Source organism: Rhinolophus ferrumequinum, chromosome 6 (genome assembly GCF_004115265.2).
Source record: "Rhinolophus ferrumequinum isolate MPI-CBG mRhiFer1 chromosome 6, mRhiFer1_v1.p, whole genome shotgun sequence".
In the NCBI taxonomy this organism is placed as follows: Eukaryota; Metazoa; Chordata; class Mammalia; order Chiroptera; family Rhinolophidae; genus Rhinolophus; species Rhinolophus ferrumequinum.
In genome coordinates, this window is record NC_046289.1 from 172974 (window position 1) to 197141 (window position 24168).

The following is a 24168-nucleotide window of genomic DNA, read 5'->3' on the forward strand; positions in this document are numbered from 1 at the left end:
GAAATGAGGTCATGGGTGCTGAGCACTCACTCCAGCACCATCCCGTGTAAGAAATCATGTTTTCCTGAACTCTCACGTGGCCACCAACCAACCAGGACACTCACGCCTGCATGAGGCCCTGCCCTTGTCTAGGTGTCCAAGCCCGGAGCTTCTTATATGGAAGGAGGACATGCAAATAGGGGCCCCGGTGCTGATGAAAACCAGCCCAGCCCTGACCCTGCAGCTGTGGGACAGGAGCCCCAGCCCCGGGATCCCCAGGTGTCCCCATTCCGTGATTAGGACTGAGCACAGACGACACACCATGGAGTTTGGGCTCAGCTGGCTTTTCCTTGTGGCTGTTTTAAGAGGTAATTTATGGAGAACAGGAGACTCTGAATATGTGAGAGAATATGAGTGAAACAGTGGATGTTCGACAGTTTCTGACCAAGATGTCTCTGTGTTTGCAGGTGTCCAGTGTGAGGTGCAGCTGGTGGAGTCTGGGGGAGGCTTGGTGCAGCCTGGGGGGTCTCTGCGCCTCTCCTGTGCAGCCTCTGGATTCACCTTCAGTGACTACAGCATGGACTGGGTCCGCCAGGCTCCAGGGAAGGGACTAGAGTGGGTCTCATACATTAGTAGTGGTGGTGGTTACATATACTACGCCGACTCCGTGAAGGGCCGATTCACCATCTCCAGAGACAACGCCAAGAACACGCTGTATCTGCAAATGACCAGCCTGAGAGCTGACGACACGGCCGTGTATTACTGTGCGAAGGACACAGTGAGGGGAAGTCAGTGTGAGCCCAGACACAAACCTCCCTGCAGGGGACAGGGGGGCTGGGCTGCAGGGGGCGCTCAGGACACCAGGGGGCGCTCAGGACACCAGGGGGCGCTCAAGACACACCCAGCACAGGGACCAGCCCCCAGGAGCAGGTGGGACCTGGGTGGGGAAGGGGCTTCCTGTTGAGAACAGATTCCCTCTGAAATTTCTCATCTGCCCCCAGGGACAAGTCGTGAATCATCTTTCTGACTCTAATGTTGCGGATTCTCAGCAGCCAACAAAGTGGAAGCAGTGTTTACAATGACATGTCACCAGTCACTGGGGCCTTTCCTTCACCAAATTCCTGTGTGTCCTGGTTGCCACAGAGAGACCATCCTGAGGGCTGCCGTCTCCCCTGTGGTTGGGAAACACTTCCCCACAGAGAGACCCCAGCTCTGTCCAGGCCTCTGTGGGCTAAGCTCACGCTCTCTGCCCCCCACATGCCCACGGTGTCCCCACAGGGCCCGTACTTCACACAGGCTCACATGGCCCCATGGGGTCAGTCCCCCAGGACCTCTGCCATCCACGGTCTCCGTCTTCCCTACAACACTGTACCTTTAATGTCTTGTTCCTCATTTCCTCAAATCAATGTTGAAACCCTCCCCAACATCACCTTCTGTCACCTCCTGTCCTAATTCTCACTCACTCTGTCCCAGACCCTAAGCTCCACGGGGCTGGAGCTCTGCTCACACCCCCAGCTCTCCCCACAGTGCCCTTCAAAGCAGGGAGGTCCAGTAAATACATGGGCATTCACGTGTCCCCATGTCATCTAATTCATCTAACATGTCTGTCCTTTCTGGACACCCAGGGCGGGTTACACTGACTAGGGTTTTCAGGTGGCCCTGCTGAGCCCACATGTCATGGAAACATGTGACTCATGGTGACACAGGCACTATTGCGGGACAGGCCTGTGTCAGGTGGGGGAACAGCTGGCTGCTGACCACGAGGCACCACTAACAATCCAGAAGCTTTATGACACAGGACATTCTTACAGAGCCCCCTGTACAGACCACGGTGGTGGACACTTCATGAGTCGCAATGTTGAGACAGGTCAAGGGAACATACGTGTAGGGGGTGTGCTGGTCTCTTGTCACGTCTCAGTGACCAGCCCATGTGTATAGTCAGATATTTGTGAGCTAAGTTATGGGAAAGACATGAAGTAGGACAGACAGAACCCACAACTGGAAGTTTGTTTAGGAGAAATTTTAAAATACAGCAAAGGCATATGAGCTGAGTGTACTTAAGAAGCTGGATAAAGAATAGAAAATAATTGAGTATTGCTCTCAGTGAAAATATATAAAATATTGTTTTCTGACTTGTCTTAATATTTACTCACTTTTTCTAAAAGTATCCATTTGGTTGTACCCATATAGAACTAATCACCAAACAACTGCACTTTTGAGTCAAGCAGATACAACACATTTCTGCAATTAAAAGAGTTGTAAGTGATGAAAGGTGTTCTCACCCTGGGTCTTCATGTCCTATTCTCTTTCCAGAGAAGACACTGAACTTAAATGTCAGTCTTTCATCCCAAAGTCTTTGATAGAAGGAAAGGAATCCTGACAACGTGCCTGCGTCCTGCAGCCCGTGTGGCTCAGCGTGACCACCGGGGGACAGGTCACTTCCACGATCCTGCACCAGGACACCTGGTGGCATGAGCCCAACTTGGTATCAATAAGAAGCAGAGACACTTCCTGTTGCAGAACGAGGCTAAAGATGTGGGAGTCATTTTAAAGCCATTCAACTGAAGAGAAGTGAGAAACAGGATTTGTGCATCACTGAGAGTGTATGCTGTGCTCTCAGTGTCACTGAATTCTTAACCTTTAACAAGGGTCCCTCACACTGATTTGCACGGGCCCCTGACATGGCACAGTCGGTCTGCTGGTGACTTTGGCTTTAGACCCACGTAAAGGTCTTTGCTGTAAGGACTCACCACACTTAGGAAGACATCCATTCAGAGGGGTTTGATGCAGGTGGGTGTGATCAGAAGTGCTGAGATTTCCCGTTAGGGAACCTCGTGTGTTTGGATTTCTCTCTGGGTTTCATGGTCGGACAGACTAAGGAGCATTTGAGCTTCTCACAGAACTGGCCCCTCGTCGCTATGAGGGACATTTCTGCGTCCACTCCTCATGGGGACGGCCCAGCATCCCTAATGCAAGGAGAACAGGATTAATTCACTGCATGGTGTAGACCGTTCCACCTGTTAGATCTGTTTTTATAGAAGCTAGCCTTCTGTCGTCCACCCCATTGTGTCCTGGATAAATACGGGCTCATCTACTTTATCAAATAGAAAGGAATCATGGGGGAGGGTAGAGCGCTCACACACTAGACCCCGAGTGTATAGGAGCCCCCGCCCATCACACAGTGTACAGCCTACAGCCCCACCCACACGCCCACATGAAGCCTGAGCCCGAGCTGACAAGCAGAGGGGAGCTGAACCCCGAGTCTGGAGAGGAACTTGGGTGCTGGAACCTGGAGTGCTCAGGGGTCTGAATAGGAGATTCCTGGGGGTACGGCTCTCTTCCCCAGGCCTGTCTCCGTGGTTCACGGTAGAGGATAGAGGACCCATGGTTTTCCTGCATAAAATGGGGACAGAACAGGGCAAGGAGCAGCTGCTGGGAATGCAGAAAGGCACCTCCTGCATCGTGTGTGTTCATGCACTTTATCACCTTATCTACTTATCATGTTTCCACATCTTTACAGTCCTTTCCTGCTGGGGAGAGACAGCACCTCGTGGACACCCAGTCCTCAGAGGCAGCACAGCCCAGGCTGGAGCAGGCCTTTCACACACAACCTCACCCACCCAGAGCACCGCCTCTCTCTGGCCCGCACACCAGGACACACTTCTCTGCCTTCATCATCCCAGGCCCAGGCGCCCGGCACAGGGACACGCCCCTCATCGCTGAGCCCACTGACATTACTCAACCTGGTCCATCCAACGCTGATCACCTGCCTGGTCCTCCTTTCCCAGGGAAAGGCCAGTGAGACCAGGTCCTCAGCTGCCCCTCGCTCCCTGTCTCCTGCCTGCTGACCACCCTGGTCCTTCCATGTGGTCTCACGTGGTCCCGAGCTTCCTGTTTGTAGGACCTGTGAGTGTGATAAACTCTGTTTTCCCCTGATCCCCTCCTGTGCGTCCTCTGGTGGCCGTGCCTGACTGACATCTCATGGAAGAATGCAGACAATTGGCACTAAAGCAGGAAGGTCTAGTATTGAGGGGGGTCTTAGAGACGCCCCGTAACTGCTTGTCTTCACAATTGCACATCTCGGTTGGGCACAGCAATCGATTGGAAACCTCGATGTCACATGGGTTTCCTGTGTGTGTCTCTGTGCTGCTCTCTGTGGCCTCATTTGGAAAGAGGCAACACCTCCTGTCCTAAACTGTGGGCAGAGGTATGTGTCTCTCTCAGGGGTGGGGTGTTGTGGGTTCTGAGCAGCTGTCCAGAAGCCTCTGGAGCTGACCTCAGACTCTGGGAACCTCCCTGAGCTGAGAAGAGAGAGAACAGGCTCAGCCCTGTCCTGGGACGGCTTCATTGACCTCTAACCTATGTCACAAAGGGCCAGCGGTCAGCACAGCCCAGCCCTGGGCATCAGAATAGACAGTGGGGAACGAGGAGGCTGCAGGCCATGAGCACATGTCCCTGAGTCATCAGTGACCCCACAGCCGACACCCCCTGTCCCTGACGTCCATCAGAAAGGGATGGGGGACCCCAGTCCTCAGACCAGGATGTGGGCTTCCCGGGACCTACAGATGATGGACATGGAGACAAAGATCGGCCTGCAGCCCTTCTCAGGATGCTCCAGAATCCAACTCTGCCCAGTGTTCTGTTATTTTAGTTACTACTGAAGAGTTTCTGAAAGTGGGAAGAGACTTGTGAAGTGGCTGCAATAATCAAGACTGTGTGTCATTGGTGGAGGGAGAGACACACGTCAATGGAGCAGAATGGGTGGGACCCTGGATAAGACAAGGGTTTCCTGATGTGACACACAAAGCACAGACTTTAAAAAAGCATTTGCCAATTTTTATAAAAGTAATTTTTTATACTTAAAATTTCATTTGAAAAAAATTAATATAAAAATCCACATTACAAAGTATAACAAATAGGTATCTTATAAAGCAATGTATAGAATATGGAAAGACTATTTACTGCTTAAGGAGAAGTGAGACAAACCACAGTATAAATGTCCAACATCTGTAATGAGGAGCCTCCAAGCCTGACTGTGCAGGAGGCAGTTACTTAGACAAAATGAAGTCATATGATCTTAAAAGAATAGGGTGGGAAGGACTGATTGTGATTCTGGTATATTTACAAGAAAACTGACATCAAATTTTTATTTAAGTTGAATTTTTATCTATGAACGTTTGGGAACTGTGAATATATTTAATGTGTTGGTTGTAATAATGTGTCTGCACATAATGCTAATCATTTTAATCATTATTACAAATACCCATAAGTGTTGAACCTGGGTGATATACTCCACTGCTCCAGGATTTCGTCTATACACAGAAAAGTATGGCTTGTCTTTGACCTTTTCCAGTGTATCTTATAGACCATGGGCTCTTTCGTCCCTGACTCAGAGGCTGTATGAATTCAAGAGAGAGACCCTACTGGGCCCATAAGGACCAGGGGAGCCTGACTCAGTCCCTCCCCACTTATAGGAACAGGCTGCCCCACATGCAAATTTCTCCTCAGGCTCCAGGGTAAAACCCTCCTTGGGCTGTGAGCTCCCAGCTCTCTCCTCACACAGGGCTGAGGTCTCTGGGGAAGGCAGAGCTGTGGTCTAGAAGAAGATGGCACTTCTGGGTCTTCTCCTGTGCCTGGTGACAGCCCCCCAAGGTGAGGGTCCCAGGTGTCAGACTCGGGTCTGTGGGATGGATGTGACTGCAGGTGAGTGACAGACTGATTCTCCTTGCCCCCAGGTGTCCTGTCCCAGGTGCAGCTGCAGGAGTCGGGCCCAGGACTGGTGAAGCCCTCGCACACCCTGTCCCTCACCTGCACTGTCTCTGGATTCTCTTTAACCAGCTATCATGTGCACTGGACACGCCAGGCTCCAGGAAAGCGGCTGGAGTGGGTTGGTGCTGTATGGAGTGGTGGAAGCACAGGCTATAACCCAACGCTTAAGTCCCGGCTCATCATCACCAGGGAAACCTCCAAGAGCCAAGTTTATTTAACAGTGAAGAGTCTGACAGCCGAGGACACGGCCGTGTATTACTGTGCGAGGGACACAGTGACAGGAAGTCAGTGTGAGCCCAGGCACAAACGTCCCTGCAGGTGATGGGGGGCTGGACACTAGGGGGTGCTCAGGGTCCAGGAGGCTGTGCTCAGACCTCCTGGGTCACTTGTGACATTGAACTCAGGAAGGAGCCTGAGGGCAGATGTAACAGGGAAGGTGGGGACATGGGGAGGGAGTGTCCTGTCACCATGTAGAGTCACCTTAATTTAATTAAAAATATGTACCACTAGAGACCCCCCAGTACATCTATTCTAAATCATGACATGGTGTATTCACAATTGAAACACAATAGATATTTACACATGGCAGACATATTCGTACTATATATCTTTTGCTTCATCTCTTAAATTGGGTCTGTATTGTGAACAGGAGTCGCATACAGTTGACACTGAAGTAAATTCGCACAGTGTTGGTCCCTGTCTTAATAGTCTCAGGAATCTTCAGCTAAAATAATAATGATAATAATAATGATAATTAATAATAATAATAATAATAATAATAATAATAATAATAAATACCACATGTCTACTTGTCTAATATTCGGAAGGGTTAACTCATGGTATAAAAAATTAATCTGAATTAAAATCTAAATGTCTCATATTGTTTTCCTGAAGTACCAGAGAACATATACTACATTTTGCCATGTATAATATGCACTTTTTTGCCCAAATTTGTGAGGGAAAAATAAGGATGTACATTATACATGGATAGTACTAATTCCATATCTATATAAATGTTTTTAATTATTTTATTTATGCTTATGAGTGAAATGTGTAACTCTAGAAATCAATAACGATACCTATATTCAAAATCATACTCTGGAATACGATAATCGATTTCATTGAACTTACGATGAACTTGCAATGACGAAGAGTTCTTGGCCTTCCATGATGCCATGATGTGGAAATACAGTAAATTTGCTACCAGTACATAAAATTCCTTGTACTTTGTGTCTGTTCTTGTGTTTTGTAATTATTTGTGATGTCAAATTTCTTGTACCATAATCTGTTTTAGAAATGCTAAAATTCCTTAATAATACAAAAATCAGGTACTTTTAGGTAAGCAAATAAAAGTGTGAATTAAAAAATTGAAACAAAAGATTTTTTCCCTGAAAGTTTGGGCCAAAAACGTCGGTGCATATTATACATTGCAAAATACAGTATATCCCTCTTCACCCAGCAGTTTCCAGCAATGATGGTTCCCAGGCTATGTCTCCAACCTTATATAGAACCCAGTGTCCTCGAGACAAAAGAGGAGAAAGAGAGGAGAGCCTGACGTGTCCATGGTTGTAGCAGCTGGTGCCTCACTTGATTTTCTCCATCTATGTGGCCATCGAGGACCAAGTCCCGGACCCCTAAGAGATACTTGATAAATGACTTTATTTTGTACAATGTTATTACTGTCATACACACGGTGACACACACAGGAGCACACACACTCACAGTCACACAAAGGAACATACACAGATGTATTTAATGAATGTGTTAGTGGGAAACATATTCCTATGAGATGAAAAATGCAGGTTCACAATATTTGATTTTATTTTCCAAAGGGAATTCCTAATGTTGTTTATCTTTATTTAATGTCTCTATTTTATCTCCATTTTATTTCATATTTATCAATCATTCACATATGTATGCTTTTCTATGAAATTATCAAATATTTTTATATAATTAAAAATGCCGAGATCTCTCCCTCACCTTGGGGTACCAGAAAAAGTGTCGTAGGTCACACAGCTTTAAAAAAAGTTATTGATTTTGAATGCTGTGGAGGTTAGAGGGTTCCAAATCAAAGTGCCGGCTGTTCTACGTCCTGGTGAAAGGTCTGACCTGGCTCGCAGTTGACCATGTTCCTACTGAGTCCTTACGTGCCTTAAACGATGGAGGGAGGTCTCTCTCTTCTCTTTGTACATGGCTCTGATCCTATTGGCGTGGGACCACCACATTCTGACCTCGTGTAACCTTACTTGCCCACTGAAAGCCCTATTTTACATTGAGCATTAGGACTCCAATTTATGAATTTGGAAGGAACCCAGTTCAATCCATAGCATTCTGCCTCTGGTCCCCAAAATTCATGCCTTCCCCACATGCAAAAGATTTTAACTCAACCCCAACAACCCAAAAGTCTTACTCATTTCAGCATCAGCTCTAAGGCTAAGGTCCAAAGTCTCACCTAAGTATAGTCTCATCAGATCCTGGGGAAATTGAGCTGTGATTCATCCTGAGGCAAAATTCCTCTCCAGCTGTGAACCTACGAAACCAGAAAAGTTACATGCTTCCAAAATGTGATGGTGGGTCAGGCAGAGGGGAGACAGTCCCATTCTGAAAAGGGTAAATAGGAAAGAAGGAAGGAGTGATGGGCCCAATCTGGTCCAAAACCTGCCAGGGGGATCCCATGGGACATGAACATTGGAGAACAGTCCTCTTTGCCCGGATGCCCCTCATTCTGTACCCAATGGGGTGGTGGTCCCACCTCCCAAGTCCACTGAGGTGCTGTCTCACTTTCTAGACCCACTCGGGCAGTCTCACCACGGCTGTGCTGGCAAGGGTCACACGTCCCAGGCTCTGCCAGGGGTGGTCTCACCCAAAGGCTTTGGTTCCTGGTCTTGTCACCTGTTGAAACCAAGGAAATGGCAAAGTCTTTGAAACAAAAGACGTATCCTGATGACCTCTGGATTTCCTTCAAGGTCATTCTTTCCTTTTCTTAAACGATATTGCATCTTCATAGCCTATTTGAGTTATGATCCTGTTCTGTAGAAACCAAATACACCTTCCTTCTTTCTGCCAAAGCTTCTCGTCCCCATGTATTTTGAAGTGACAGTACATCTGCTTAAACTCCGTCTCTATTCCTGGCTTCTACTGAGATAGCTGATTACACCAGTGAAGCACAACCATGATTTTTTTTATTGTTTTTCAGCAACACCTTCTGTGCCCTCTTCACAACAACCTTTCCTGATTTGGGCTATATAGACAGGCTGACAGGTTTTCTAACCTCGGAATTCTGATTAGTATTCACTTAATACTGTGATGCTTGACCCATCTGCCTCCCTCACATTTTAGGAGAAGCAGCCAGGAGGAGCCAAGCCCCTCCTACACTTGGCTTAGAAATCTCCTCAGCTGAACATCCAGTTCCATTGCTCACAAGGTCTACCTTCCACATGACACAGGAAACCAGTTCAGCCAAGCTCTTCGACACTTTATAACAAGGATCACCGTTCCTCAGGGACCCATAACGTGCTCCTCATTTCCATCTGAGCCTCAGCAGAGTGGCTTCTTAGGTCCACGTTTCAACCACCATTGTTTTCATCATAATCTATGTATTGTCTTAGAATATGGAGCCTTCTCCAAAGGTCTCTGGTCATCTTTTGGAACTCTCCACAGTCACTTTTAACATGTCTTCACAGCAATCTTGGAATTCTCTTGTCTGATCGTGAAAAATCTTGTATCTTCTGCACATCACCTACTGCCAAAGTCACTAACACCTTCTTAGGTGGTTGTTACAGGAGCACCCCACTCTCAGTATAAAAAATATTTCTCATCTTCTGAAGCTGCCATCACAAAACCAAGGACCGAGTGGCTTAAACAAGAACAATTTATTTTCTCACATTCTGGGGCCTGGGGAGACCAAGGCCAAGTTGCCAGATAATCAATTACTGGTGGGAACTCGTCCTAGTTGGCAGAGCTGACTGCTCACTGTAATCTCCTGTGGTGGAGAGAGAGGGACATCTCTCTTCCTCTCCCTCTACACATAAGGCCACCAGTTCTAGCAGATGAGTCCCCAAACCTTATGACCTCACTGAACCATCAGTACTTCCTACAAGCCCTTCTCCCAGTACAGGCCACTGGGTCTTAGGGCTTCAACATGTGACTGGTGGGGGAGAGAATTCACTCCCTCACAAGCTCCCCATTTATAAATACCTGTGAAGCAGGTTTCATGACTTGAGGGAATAAGTCACATTTCTGATCATCCTGAGACACCCGCAGGTTTCAGAAGGCAGAGCTAATGAGACGTCCTCACACTTAGATCAGAGCTTCTCAGATGGGATTTGGGGCCCCATGTCCAGTGTGATTGGGCCTCATACCTGACAATCTGAGGGACAAAATTGGTGCATGTCATGCGTCATCTGCACGGGTCCCATAGGCTGTGAGATAAAGCAGGGCGAGGGTGTATGTTCCTCTCAATTCGGTGTGTGGCACATTTCCTGGGGTTCTGTATACAATAGAAGTCACACCCCGAGGCCTAGCGTCAGAGCGCGGGACTGCCAATGGACTAGGTCTCGGGGACAAGGAAAAACTTGGGGGTTCATTACTGCTAAAATCATCCACTCGGTCTGTGGGTTTAAAATACTGACTAGCAGAGGCAGAGAAGGCTGTGAGCCAACGCAGGGCTTCCCAGACATCTCCTTCAGCCAGAGGAACCTAAAGGAGGTGAGACGCCCGCAAACCCGACAGCTTCTGGACTCACGACTGTGTCAGTGCCTCGGGCAGCTCCAGGGAAGGGGATCCCCAGTGGTTTCATAAAGTCCTTGCATGGGACACCCTGCAGTGTACTTGGGGTTTACTGAGGCCAACCACTGTTTGCAGAGATGAGATCAAAGCTCATGGCGTCCCTGAGGGAGCATTGTGAGGTCAGGCACAGACATTTAACACTGGACTAGGGACTCTAGAAGTCACGCCCTGTGAGCTCTGACAGGACCCTCCCTGCAGTGCACAGGCTGGGCTGCAGGGGGCGCTCAGGACCCACCCAGCGGGGGCTGCAGCCCCAGGAGCAGGTGGGGAGGGAGCGGGGGAGGGGCTTCCTCTGAGGGCCTGGGGCTTCCTTCCTCTTTATAAAAACCTCTAAAACAAGATTCGGGCAAGGACTCCTGAAGAGTCTGTAAATATCGTAATCTATTGGGAGATCTTAACAAGCACAAGGGGCAATAAAATTAAATTTAAAATGGTGTTTCAATGTCTTCAAGATGTCTCACAGCAACAATCTAAGTGATGACGGTGGTTTTACTCACGTAAAATTTTAAAAATTTGGGGACACACACTGACCCCAGGATTGAAAAATTCAGATCAAAGCCCAGAACGGGCTCAGGTGGTCTCCGTGTCGTTCAAAGGGGGTTCTCAGTGAGGATCCTGTACTGGGGGTTTCTTCCTCAGTGGGAGGGGCTCTGTCTGCACAGATTCAGGGACCTGGCAGGGGACACACATCCTCCAACAAGGATTAGGACTTGGACCCTCAGACGCCCACTGAACATGGTCCTGTGTCATCGAGCTTCTCTCAGGTGGGTCAAGTCTTCAGCTATGAAACCCTGTGCTCATGAATATGCAAATGAGCTGAGGTGGGCGGGGTTAAATACGGACATGTCTGTGTCCTGAGAGCATCGCCCCACAGCCACACGCTCCCCTACAGACGTCCTGACAGCACAGCCCTCACCATGGACTGGAGATGGACAGTCCTCTTCTTGGTGGCAGTGGCGACAGGTAAGGGGCTCCCCAGTCCCTGGCTGAAGAGGGGACCTGGGTCAGTCACGGGGGTTCCACCCACTCCTGTCTCCTCTCCACAGGTGTCCACTCCGAGGTCCAGCTGGTGCAGCCTGGGGCTGAGTGAGGAAGCCTGGGGCCTCCGTGAAGGTGTCCTGCAAGGCTTCCGGATACACCTTCACCAGCTACTGGATGCAATGGGTGCGACAGGCCCCAGGACAAGGGCTTGAGTGGATAGGGGAGATCTATGCAGGCAATGGTGGCACAAACTACGCACAGAAGTTCCAGGGCAGAGTCACCATCACCGCAGACACGTCCACCAGCACAGCCTACATGGAGCTGAGCAGTCTGAGACCTGAGGACACAGCCGTGTATTACTGTGCGAGGGACACAGTGAGACGACCCACATCCTGAGAGTGTCAGAAACCCTGAGGAGAGGGCAGCTGTGCGGGAATGTGGAGACGACAGGGACGATGAGTCTCCTGACTTCCTCACACAGAGTCAGGACCTGAGACGAGCAGTGAGGCTTTCAGGGGCCCCTCAGTCATTCAGGGAAAGGTGTCCAGGGTCCAAACATCTGCAAGGAAGAACCAGGGAAAGCCTTTCCTGGAAGGATTCTATCAAGTCTCAAATTCCCTGAAAAGGACAGGTATGGAACATCCTTCTTCTCTGAATGAGGGAGGTTAATTCAGACACCACGTAGGATCACGTGGTGGGAGGTCGATTATGAAATTGGACTCTAGAGTTTCCTAGGAAGTTCTCTCAGTTTCCCTTATTTCTGAAAAACAGAACTGTGCTTGGGAAAAGAGAGTATAAAATGAACCGCGAATTTCTACTTCCCACCTGTGATCAAGCACCACACACATGACATATGGGAGGACCATCATGACACGTGGTGACAACGACATGGGTGACAGGTGTGCCAGGTCAAGCACAGTCTACGTCAGCTCACCGTCCCCTCAGCCTCTCCTGCAGGGGTGAGTTCCTGAAGAGGGTCCTCCCCTCAGACCCCATCCTGTGGGTGTCCCTGTCCCTGGGGAGTCCTGGGGGTCCTCACACCACAGGGAGCAGCGGGGGGAGACCCTGGATGATGTGAGACCCACGTCCAGCCTGTTACTTTCCCAGGACAAGTGAATCTAATTACCACACACTCGGGGCTCAGATCCACTCACGTGATTCCCTCACAGTCTGGGGCTCAGAGCACGTGCGCAGTTTCACCGGATGATATCAAGGTGTTGGCAGGACCACACACACCCCAGAAGGTCTGCAGGAAGGCTCTGCTCTGACAATGTGTGGCACACGTTTTGTGTGTTGAATACGTGAGCCCAGGGAGGGTAGTGTTAGCAGGTGGGGACTTGGGGAGCTAGGTCATCAGAACGCAGCCCTCAGGAAGGGGAGCAGAGCCCCTCTAATGAGACCAACAGCTTACTTGTCCCCTCCAACCTGTGAGGACACAGCAGGAAGCCACCGGATGTGAATCAGGCAGAGGGTCCTCACCAGTGGTGACCATGTGGGGCCTGGGTGTTGGATTGCCGCCTGCAGAGCTGTGGCGAATAAATATTTGTTGTTTACAATGTACCCAGCATATGAAACTTGGTAGCATCCCAGATGGAATAGAATGGTAAAGGCTGTTTATTTTTATTATCCAGCCCCTAGAGGTGCATTTCTTGCATCCAATGTCCTCTTCCTCCAATTTCACCGCCAGGAGGAGGTCACCTTCCATCAGAGGTCACATTGCTTTCTTCTCCCTCTGCCTCCCTCTGCTATGAACACTGTGGATGCATTAGGAGTCACTCAGAAAAATGTTTTCTTCCCATGATTCCTAAATAAACCAAGGATGACAAAGCCCCTTTTCCCATAAAACACTCCCAGGGTCCAAGCATGACTCAGACCATCTCAGAGCTCCCTCAGCCCTCCATGTATTCACACACATCCCACAGGCCAATCACAGTTAGAACCTCCCACCATCCCCCAAAAGCTCACTCATTAAAGCATGAAATCCAGTATGAAATGTATGAGTACCATCATCTCAAAAGTCCCAAATACAATCTCTAAATCAGGTATGGGTCACAATTTGGGTGGATCTATCCAGGGGTAAAATCCTCTCTGTCTGTGACACTAGAAGACAAGTTGTCTCTTAAAATACAACAGCAGGGCAGGCAAAGGATAAGAGTTACGGACGCTTGCGTTCGAAATAGATAAAATGGAGGGGTCAGGTAATGAAAAATTCTGGGAGGAAGAATCCTGTGAACAGGAGGGTGTAGAGCACTTGGGCTCCAAGGGTCCCACACTGATGCTGGATAAAGGGGAAGGGACACAGTCTGTCCGCAGGGGCTTTGGGACAAAGGCGCTCGCGCACCACCAGGGGGCGCTCGGGACGCACTCAATTCACATCCCGGGAGGAGTCCGCTGAGGGCTGCTCTCCTGTCAGGGTTTGGTCTCCAGGCTCCTCAATCCTCCTCCTGACGTTCACGCAGCAGAAAGTGTTTTCTAAACGTTCTGGAAACACAGAAGCGTCCTTCCCCCCCCCTTTTTTTTGTACTAGAACATTATTGACTATATTCCCCATATGACACTACACATCCGTGTGACTACTTTCCAAATTGCACCTGACGTCAATACTATTTTACATTAGTATCAGGTGTGCAGCGTAGTGGTTAGACATTTATATAATTTATGAAGGAGCCCCCGTCTGACACTGTACAGTCTTCACAATGCTGCTGACTGTGTCCCCCGCACTGTACTCTCCTACTTAGAATACACGGTCACCACGGTAATGAGCACAGTTCCCAAGGGCCAGGCACTGCGACGTCTTCCTCTCCCATAATCATGTAATAGCCATGAGTTTGGGACGGCAGGGACTTCTGTGTCATAGATAAATAACCAACCTTCAATAACAGCACTCCTCCTGATGGCGGGTGTTCCTAACTGACGTCACCAATTATTCTGTTGTATTAACTTGTTGACGCTCTTTCCTGACTGTCCAGGCAGAGACTCCTTGGAAATGGCCCTGGTGGTTACTGAGAACCCTCAGCCTCTCCATCAGCTCCATGACTCTCTCTCTAACTTCTCAGGATCTCCAAGTCCCAGGGATAGAAAAGCATCCTCTCAACACTTGCGTCTTCTTGGTCTCCTTGAAGGTCGGGAAGCCAGAGGTGCCCAGGGGTGAGGGCACCACCATCACGTGCACACCGAGTGCACTCTTACAGGATGTGCAGCCCGGGGCCCCTTTCCCAGGGCACATGTGTCCCCAGACCCCAGGACCATCTCCCAGGAAGAAGAGCACACCCACCCCTCACTGCTGTCCAGCTGCCCATATAGCTCAGCACGTGCAGCTCAGGAAGGCAAACACTGAGGTCTGGGACTGACGGTGATGGCAGGTGAGGGCAGGTGTCCTCCTCCTCAGTCTCCTGGTGGAGACCCAGTGGGCTGTTTGCATAGGGCAGGGACGTGGTGTGGGGATGCTGCAGGCTGGTGAGGACACACCATGCCGTTGTCAGAAATGACATCGACTTTGAAATACAGTTAAGGATCTAATGTATAATATAGACAGACTGGGGATTCTGGTGGCTTGTCAGTCAGTAGGTGTCCGAGAAGAATTAGGGGTTATTTTAGTTTTCTGCTTCAAGGAACATGCATGTGGACATTTCACTAGATACGATGTGACTGACAGTATACACTTACATCTTCCCCCTGCTATGTCCGCACACCAGTAGATTTAGTATCATTCACTCAATTATATATTGATATTGGCACTTGTCCACATGTCATCAAAACTGAGCAGTTCCAAATATACCCTCGTGGATTCACTAAGAGTTAAACGTCTTCGTTCTCCCACTGTGAAGTCACAGCCCCACACTACTGACAGGGTCCCTTGTCCCTGCGATGGTGGCTCTTTCCCTGCCTGCTAGTCTCCTGCACGAGACGCCCACCTGAGCTGGGCATCACCACAAGTCCCTCAGGTGGGACAGAGAGTGACCCAGAGAGAGGACAATGGGTGGGGCTGTTCCTACTCGTGCTCCTGCTTCCAGTTTCAATAAAACGTCTATAGATTCAGGTAAGACCTGCATCCTCTTGATCTGTGCTGTTTACTACGGACAAAAATGCATCATTAAAGCTACTACAAGGAAACAAATGGACAATTGGTAAGGAAAGACTTACAGACAACAACATGCAAAATGTCACACTTATGAAATTATATGTACGTGTATCCCATTCTCTACATTCTTAGGTAAATACTACGATGCAGAAAATCGCACATGTTCTCATTACAGGAAAGAGGTTCTGGAACCTCACCTGGCATGTCCATCCCTGCCCTGGAGTGGGATGAGGGAGCAGTGGGGTCCATGGGGCGGGTACCGGGGCTCCCTCTCAGCTGATATGTGCCCTTGGACACATCACACGGCTCCTCAGGCTGCCGTGTGCAGTTTACCTCTGCAACATGCAGGTGGGATTGATACCTCGGTCGCTTGTTCAGGGTGCTCACACACAAATGAAATGAGGTCATGGGTGCTGAGCACTCACTCCAGCACCATCCCGTGTAAGAAATCATGTTTTCCTGAACTCTCACGTGACCACCAACCAACCAGGACACTCACGCCTGCATGAGGCCCTGCCCTTGTCTAGGTGTCCAAGCCCGGAGCTCCCTATATGGAAGGAGGACATGCAAATAGGGGCCCCTGTGCTGATGAAAACCAGCCCAGCCCTGACCCTGCAGCTGTGGGACAGGAGCCCCAGCCTCGGGATCCCCAGGTGTCCCCATTCCGTGATCAGGACAGAGCACAGACGACACACCATGGAGTTTGGGCTCAGCTGGGTTTTCCTTGTGGCTGTTTTAAGAGGTAATTTATGGAGAACAGGAGCCTCTGAATATGTGAGAGAATATGACAGAGAAACAGTGGATGTGCGACAGTTTCTGACCAGGATGTCTCTGTGTTTGCAGGTGTCCAGTGTGAGGTGCAGCTGGTGGAGTCTGGGGGAGGCTTGGTGCAGCCTGGGGGGTCTCTGCGACTCTCCTGTGCAGCCTCTGGATTCACCTTCAGTAGCTATGGCATGCACTGGGTCCGCCAGGCTCCAGGGAAGGGCCTGGAGTGGGTGGCAGTTATATGGTATGATGGAAGTCAGAAATACTACGCCGACTCCGTGAAGGGCCGATTCACCATCTCCAGAGACAACAACAAGAACACGCTGTATCTGCAAATGACCAGCCTGAGAGCCGATGACACGGCCGTGTATTACTGTACGAAGGACACAGTGAGGGGAAGTCAGTGTGAGCCCAGACACAAACGTCCCTGTAGGGGACAGCGGGGCTGGGCTGCAGGGGGCGCTCAGGACACCAGGGGGCGCTCAGGACACACCCAGCACAGGGACCAGCCCCAGGAGCAGGTGGGACCTGGGTGGGGAAGGGGCTTCCTGTTGAGAACAGAGATTTCCTCTCAAAGCTCTCAGCTGCCCCCAGGGACAACACTTACTTCTGCTTTGTGGCTCTGTTTTCTCATACTCTCACTGCAGACAACAAGTGAAGAAGGGACATGGTCTGTTTTCAGATGACATACTGCAGTGACTTGGGACCACTCCTCACCAAATTCCTGGTGTCCTGTATTTATTTCTTGACGAAACGACCATCCTGAAGCCTCTTCTAGAAAGGAGCAGATGAGCTCTTGACAACTTTAAGTAAAATGTCATGTTGACTCTTCAATACACAACAAAATGTGCCCCAGAGTGTGTCTGCTCACATAGGTAGTGATCAGGTTTCATGCTGTTCTCATGCTACTTGATCAGCACACACACACACACACACACACACACACACGGACTCACACACGTGCACTGACACTCACACAGGCTCACAGACACACACACTCAGACACACACAGAGACACTCACACACAAGCACAGAAAACTCACACACTCAAACTCACACACACACAGGTTTTAGAGAAAGAAATACATTCAAACACAAGCCGTCATACAAATGTGTTCTGAGGGCACATGATTTTGCACGTGGTTTCCTCTGAAATGTGTCCAGACACCTTCCACCTGTTCATGGACCATCAGCAATATTCTCGGGGCACATGGTCCGTCCTCCTAATATTGTTACTACATGTGCTTTAGAGATGACCTTTTACTGGAATTTGTTTTATTTTTACCCACTACAGTAACAACTATTATAAATAAAATTATGTCTCCATATCTTCAGAAATGATTGCCACATAAGTTTTGATAACATCCATCATCTCATATGGATATAAGGAAAGAGAAGAAAACAAAACAAAGAAAAGAACAAGGAGGGAAAGTGTGTTTTCCATGTGCTGAGTACTTTGAGGGTCGACTCCCTCACCGACGTCCAACACAGCACACAGCAGTGTTCACTGCAGCCAGCGAGTTGTCCACTACATCCCGGCGCTCACTTCTCCTGTAACTGGAAGTTTGTACCTTTTCATCATCATCATGCACTTCTCCCACTGCCCAGCCCCCACCCACGGTCACTACACATACGATCCCTTTTTGTATGATTCTCTTTGGATTCCACACATAAGTTAGGTCATACAGTGTTTGCCTTTCTCTGTGTGACTTACATAGTTTACCGTTATGCCCTAGAGGTCCATTTACGTTCCTGCAAACGGCAGCATTTCCTTCTTTTTATGGCTGAATAGTATTCCATTACACATACTTTATTCACTCACTTGTTGATGGACACTTAGATTACATCTATGTCTCGGCTATGGTACATAAAGCTTCAGTAAACATGGGAGCACAGATAACTCTGCGACATGGTGACTTTGTTTCATTTAGATAAATACCCAGAGGTGGGATTCCTGGATAATATCATACTTTTATTTTTAATATTTTGAGGAACCTGCATACTGTTTTCTGTAGGAGCTGCACCCATTTATTTACCAACAATAGGACATAAGAATTCCCTTTCCTGCACATCTGTGCCACGATTTATTATCTCTTTTTTGTTGTTGTTAATACAGATTTTTTACTTTTTTGTGATTATGCTATTTTGTTTTCTGGGTTTCAGTTTTAGAGGTTCTTTTACAATCTAGACAGTATCACACTATCAGATATATAATTTGCAATTATTTTCTACCATGCAATAAGTTCCTTTTCATGATGTCCATTGTGCCTTTCTAATGCACATACAATTTCGAGTTTCATCTATCCTGATTTGTCTATTGTTGTGCTCGTAGCCTGTGTTTTCCTATCATATTGAATAAACTATTGCCAAATCCATTGTCATGAAGCTTTCCTTTGTGTTTTCTCTAGGGATTTTATGCTTTTACGTCTTATATTCGGGTCCTTCAACCATTTTGAATTAATTTTTGTATATAGTATATGACAAGGTTCAGTCATATTCTTTTGCAGGAGGATGTCCACTGATCCCAGCACCATTTCTTGATGACACTGCTCTTTTTCCATCAGGTGATCAATCAATGCACGAAAATAAAATGACAAAATTCAGCATGGTTTTTTATTTTAATATCGTGCGACACAATGGGAATAGAAGGAAACTGTGACATACAATAAAGGCCCTATGTCACAAGTGCACACATAACTTCATTCTCCACAGGGAAAGAATAAGACCTTTCCCTCGAAGACGAGGAGAAAGACAAAGATGCCACACTCTCCACTCCCGTCCATCACAGGGGTGCAGGTCAGAGCCAAAGAAATTTCACCAAAAAATCAAATGAAGGCTCCAAATTGGAAAGGAAGACGTACAATTAGCATTGTGACACAGGACATGATGTCCTATGTGGAATACATTTTACCCCATTAATTAAATGGAGTTTCCCTTAGCAGAAGAGTTTAATGTGTGTGTGGATTTGCTTTACATTGTATATGAGTTTGCTGAATTCACTGGACACAGCAGTAATTTAATGCAGATCTGAGTGAACAGTTTGTGCTTGGGTCTGTCCCTGTGTGTGTGAGTCCATTCGTGTGTGGTGTGTGTGTGTGTGTGTGTGTGTGTGTGTGGGAGAGGCCAAATTGCAGGGTAATAATATTTTCATCTCTATCTATCATCATTCCAACTTTTGATATCAAATAGTTTTATTTGAGAAGCTTATTAAATTGCTTTAATGAAAGCTATTTATTCCCAGCAACTCCTTCTTTCTCATAAATTGAATGTGTGACCAAATGTAGGCCCATATGCTCTTCCCAGGATTCTGACACATGGATTGACCCGAGGATATAGGGAACCTAGTTGTCACCCGGTCATTCTGTGAGAGGCAGTGACATGAGTCCAGGGCTTATCAGGTACGACCCTGACTGACACTGCAGCCCTTTGCAGGCTTCCTCCAGGCTCTTCCTGACGCTGAGCGCACTGTGCCTGTGCAGTATTCTAATAGCACTGTCACTCAGGCACGTTTCGTGCTCTTGGCCCCGAAACCTGGAGCAATAGACCCCACACAAACCACACGTGTTTAATCACGACAGAACTGTGGGTTCAGAGCAACATTACAGGACAGGGAGTGACCACAGTTATGGAAAATCACGGAGCTCAGAACGGCCAGCACGGAGGAGCATACAGAGCACTGGATGCCCTAGAATGTCGGGGTCACGGGGGAGAAGAGGGGAGGCCGACGTGAGGTCACTGAGCCCACAGAGGTGACTGTGCCCCCTGACGAGGTCCACGTCGGGACCACCCTGTGGGATGCACACGCAGTGGGAACACGCCCATGAGCTGCACTTGTTCACACAGTAAGTGTGAGTGACGTGTCCACTGACCCTCCGTCTCCTAACCACAGGGAAGCTCGGACACGACAGGGGGCTCAGCCTCCTGCTCTGCCCAGGCTCACACCTCAGCCCTGGAGTCAGGCGGAGGACCGTCTGGCCAGTTCTCCACTCCCCCTCCTCTAGGACAGGACCCCCAGGGCGAGGGTCCCTGGAGGGGTGTCCACGCAGAGGACACTGTCTGTGAGAAGAGGGGTGTCACAGCCCAGACTCCATCCACACACTGGGCAGTTCTGAGGACTTGTCTCCTGACACCCAGTCCTGAGTCGGGTCCCTATGGAGAGCAGACGTGGAGCCCACACCCAGGGCTCGCTTCTCCTACAGCATAGACTCGCTCCCCTACTGCACAGACCTCAGTCTCCCATAGGCGTCAGCACCATGTGACACCATGCAAATCTCCCCACCCCCCTCCGTGGATTGAAAAGCCGAGCCCTGGCCTGGGGCAGTGACTGTGCCCCACCATGGACACGCTCTGCTCCACTCTCCTGCTGCTGACCGTCCCTTCCTGTGAGTGCTCCGGTCAGGGCCTCAGGGATGGAGGGACTCCAGTTCTCGTCCAGAAGTAGCTTCACCTTTCTCGTGCTTTCTCCACAGGGGTTCTGTCCCAGGTCACCCTGCAGGAGTCGGGTCCTGGACTGGTGAGACCCACCCAGACCCTTACGCTGACCTGCTCCTTCTCGGGGTTCTCACTGAGCACTAGTGGTATGGGTGTGGGCTGGGTCCGTCAGCCCCCCGGGAAGGCTGTGGAGTGGCTCGCAACCATTTGGTGGGATGATGGTAAGTATTATAGCCCATCTCTGAAGAGCCGGCTCTCGATCTCCAAGGACACTTCCAGAAACCAGGTGGTCCTAACAATGACCAGCATGGACCCTGCAGACACAGCCACATATTTCTGTGCACGGAGGCACAGAGACACAGCCCAGGGGGCTCCTGTACAAGAACCCAGGCTGGGCCTCAGCGGGGCCCCACGTCTGCAGCACAGGAACGTGTGGCACATGGCATTTCCTGCCAGGCTCTGGGGTTCCTCCCCATCCACAGCCTCAGCGCCCCGTCTTCCTATCTCTTCTCTCCTTAGAAGACCCACGGCCCTGTGAGTGCTGCATACAGGTGAGAGGCTCAATTCTGTTTCATCAGCATTTAACCTGACAAGGTCAGGTACGTGGACGCAAGATCACCCACAGGATGCCGCTGTTTCACGGGCTGCTGTCCATGTAAGTGACAGAATACAAACAAACACAAAGTCAAGTTTGATTAAAATGCTGGATTTCATGCTGAAGTAGCAGTAGCTCATAAGAAATCCGAATGAATTCCCGAGTTTCATATCCCAGCTTCTCTTGCTATGAAGAAGAAAAAGTGGTCCAAAATGCACGAATCAATAATGTATGAAATGAAAGCACAGATGGACGGTGCTCTCCTCATGGAGTGACTGACAGTGGCCGTGCACAGATGATCGTCAGCGGTGTCACACGGGAGGTGTGACACATAAAACTTGCTCCATGTTTTTGGGTTTTTTTAGTTTCAGGTGCACAGAACAATGTAATAGTTAGACATTTATCATTTCTATCCCTCACACTGTGTGAACCCCCCTCCCCCATGCACTACCCCTCTGACATCACAGAGCCATTACATTTCCACTGTCTCTATTCCTAATGCTGTACTCCGCTTCTTGTAATTATACATATAAACTTGTAGTTGACATTCATTATTGTTCAGCTTCAACTTCAGGTGTACAGTGCAGTGATCAGGCATCTAGATCTTCCCTGAGGTGGTCTCCCTAAAGAGACAAGTGCCCATCGGATACCCTACGAAATCTTTACAACATTATTTTGTGCCCAGAGAGCCATGAGAGTCCACGATAGTGATACACCCAAACCTGGAAACGGGAATGCCTAAGTTTGGCTCCAGAAGCACATGTATTACAGGTGACGAGCAGTCTGGCAGTAAATATACAGCAAAGCATCTCTCATGATGTCTCAAGTTCAAGTTTGAGCGTGTAATCTTAATTGTCAGCATTTTATGAAAAAGAACAATACTGGAGGTATCACACTCCCTGACATTAGCTTGTACTACAGGGCTACAATAATCAAAACAGCATGGTATTGGCAGAAAACCAGACACATAGACCAATGGAATAGAATTGAGAACCCAGAAATAAAACCACATAAATATGGACAGACAATATTTGACAAAGAAGCAAAAAACATACAATGGAGAAAAGATAGCCTCTTCAATAAATGGTGCTGGCAGAATTGGATAGCCACGTGCAAAAGAATGAAACTGGACTGCTATCTGTCACCATGTGCCAAAATTAATTCAAAATGGATCAAAGACTTAAGTCTAAGACCTGAAACAATAAACTGCATAGAAGAAAACATAGGTACTAAACTTACGGACCTTGGGTTCAGAGAGCATTTTATGAATTTGACTCCAAAGGCAAGGGAAGTAAAAGCTAAAATAAACGAATGGGACTATATGAAACTTAAAAGCTTCTGCACAGCAAAAGAAACCATCAACAATATAAAGAGGGAACCAGCTGAATGGGAGAAGATTTTTGCAAACAGTGCCTCCGATATGGGACTAATATCCAAAATATACAAGGAACTCAACAACAACAAAAACAAACATCCCAAGTGAAAAATGGGCAGAGGACCTGAAGCGATATTTCTCCAAAGAGGACATACAAATGGCAAATAGACATATGAAAAAAATGCTCAACATCAGTAATCATCAGAGAAATGCAAATAAAAACCACAATGAGATATCACTTCACCCCAGTCAGAATGGCTATCATCAACAAGACAAATAGTAACAAGTGCTGGAGAGGCTGTGGAGAAAAAGGAACCCTCATACACTGTTGGTGGGAATGCAGACTGGTGCAGCCGCTATGGAAGGCAGTGTGGAGGTTCCTCAAAAAATTACGAATAGAATTACCATGTGACCCAGCAATCCCTCTCCTGGGTATCTACCCAAAAAATCTGAAAACATTTATACAGAAAGACACGTGTGCTCCAATGGTCATTGCAGCTTTGTTTACGGTGGCCAAGACATGGAAACAACCAAAATGCCCTTCGATAGATGAATGGATAAAGAAGTTGTGGTATATATACACAATGGATTACTATTCGGCGGTAAGAAAAGATGAAATAGGACAATTTGTGACAACATGGATGGATCTTGAGAGTATAATGCTAAGTGAAATAAGTCTGACAGAAAAAGCAGAGAACCATACGATTTCACTGATATGTGGTATATAAACCAAAAACAACAAAAGAACAAGACAAGCAAATGAGAAACAAAAACTCATAGACACTGACAATAGTTTAGTGGTTACCAGAGGGTAAGGGGGGAGGGGGGTGGGAGATGAGGGTAAGGGGGATCAAATATATGGTGATGGAAGGAGAACTGACTCTGGGTGGTGAACACACAATGTGATACATAGATGATGTAAGACAGAATTGTACACCTGAAATCTATGTAACTTTACTAACAATTGTCACCCCAATAAACTTTAAAAAAAAAAAAGAACTTAGAGCAGATACACAAGCTGGTTTTCTACCGAGTTGTCTCATCTGGAAATTATGTGGCACTACCTTATGAAGGAAGAAGCCCAAAAATGTAATTTGGCTGAAATTGAAGGTGAAGGGGCTCTGATGGAGGAGGGATACTCCTTGTCCCAGCAGCTTGTGCACAGGCTGTACGCTGGGTAACAAAACAACCTCATTTGCATGTGAGGCCCAGAGACTACTTGGGGCATCTTTAAAAAGTGCCTCCTCTGGTGATGTCAGCAGCATGGCAGCATGAGAAGACCTCCAAGTCTTTCCCCTTGAAGTTACAACAGGTTGGACAGCTATAATTCAACAAAGGATTCCCTTCTCAACACACAGATACATCTGAGAGATCCAGTAGAGACATCTGAAGGTGGGTAAATTT

The 24168-nt window shown here is 48.2% G+C and overlaps 1 pseudogene and 4 gene segments (V, D, J or C); all 5 read left to right on the forward strand.

Annotated features, from left to right (window-relative positions):
- Positions 1–205: 205 nt before the first annotated feature.
- LOC117023242 (immunoglobulin heavy variable 3-23-like) lies at positions 206–787 on the forward strand (the record flags this gene model as incomplete). The annotated part of the segment is given in 2 exon segments: positions 206–347; positions 447–787. Coding segments are annotated over 2 exon segments (387 nt in total), but the record flags the coding sequence as incomplete, so codon positions are not given.
- A 4752-nt stretch (positions 788–5539) lies between these two features.
- LOC117024141 (Ig heavy chain V region MC101-like) lies at positions 5540–6070 on the forward strand. The segment is given in 2 exon segments: positions 5540–5631; positions 5715–6070. Coding segments are annotated over 2 exon segments (402 nt in total).
- Positions 6071–11413: 5343 nt separating this feature from the next.
- Positions 11414–14867, forward strand: LOC117024146 (immunoglobulin heavy variable 1-3-like; annotated as a pseudogene).
- Positions 14868–16191: 1324 nt separating this feature from the next.
- LOC117024147 (immunoglobulin heavy variable 3-33-like) lies at positions 16192–17021 on the forward strand. The segment is given in 3 exon segments: positions 16192–16340; positions 16442–16792; positions 17011–17021. Coding segments are annotated over 3 exon segments (408 nt in total).
- A 3586-nt stretch (positions 17022–20607) lies between these two features.
- LOC117024151 (immunoglobulin heavy variable 2-5-like) lies at positions 20608–21332 on the forward strand. The segment is given in 2 exon segments: positions 20608–20745; positions 20833–21332. Coding segments are annotated over 2 exon segments (546 nt in total).
- The last annotated feature ends 2836 nt before the right edge of the window (positions 21333–24168 follow it).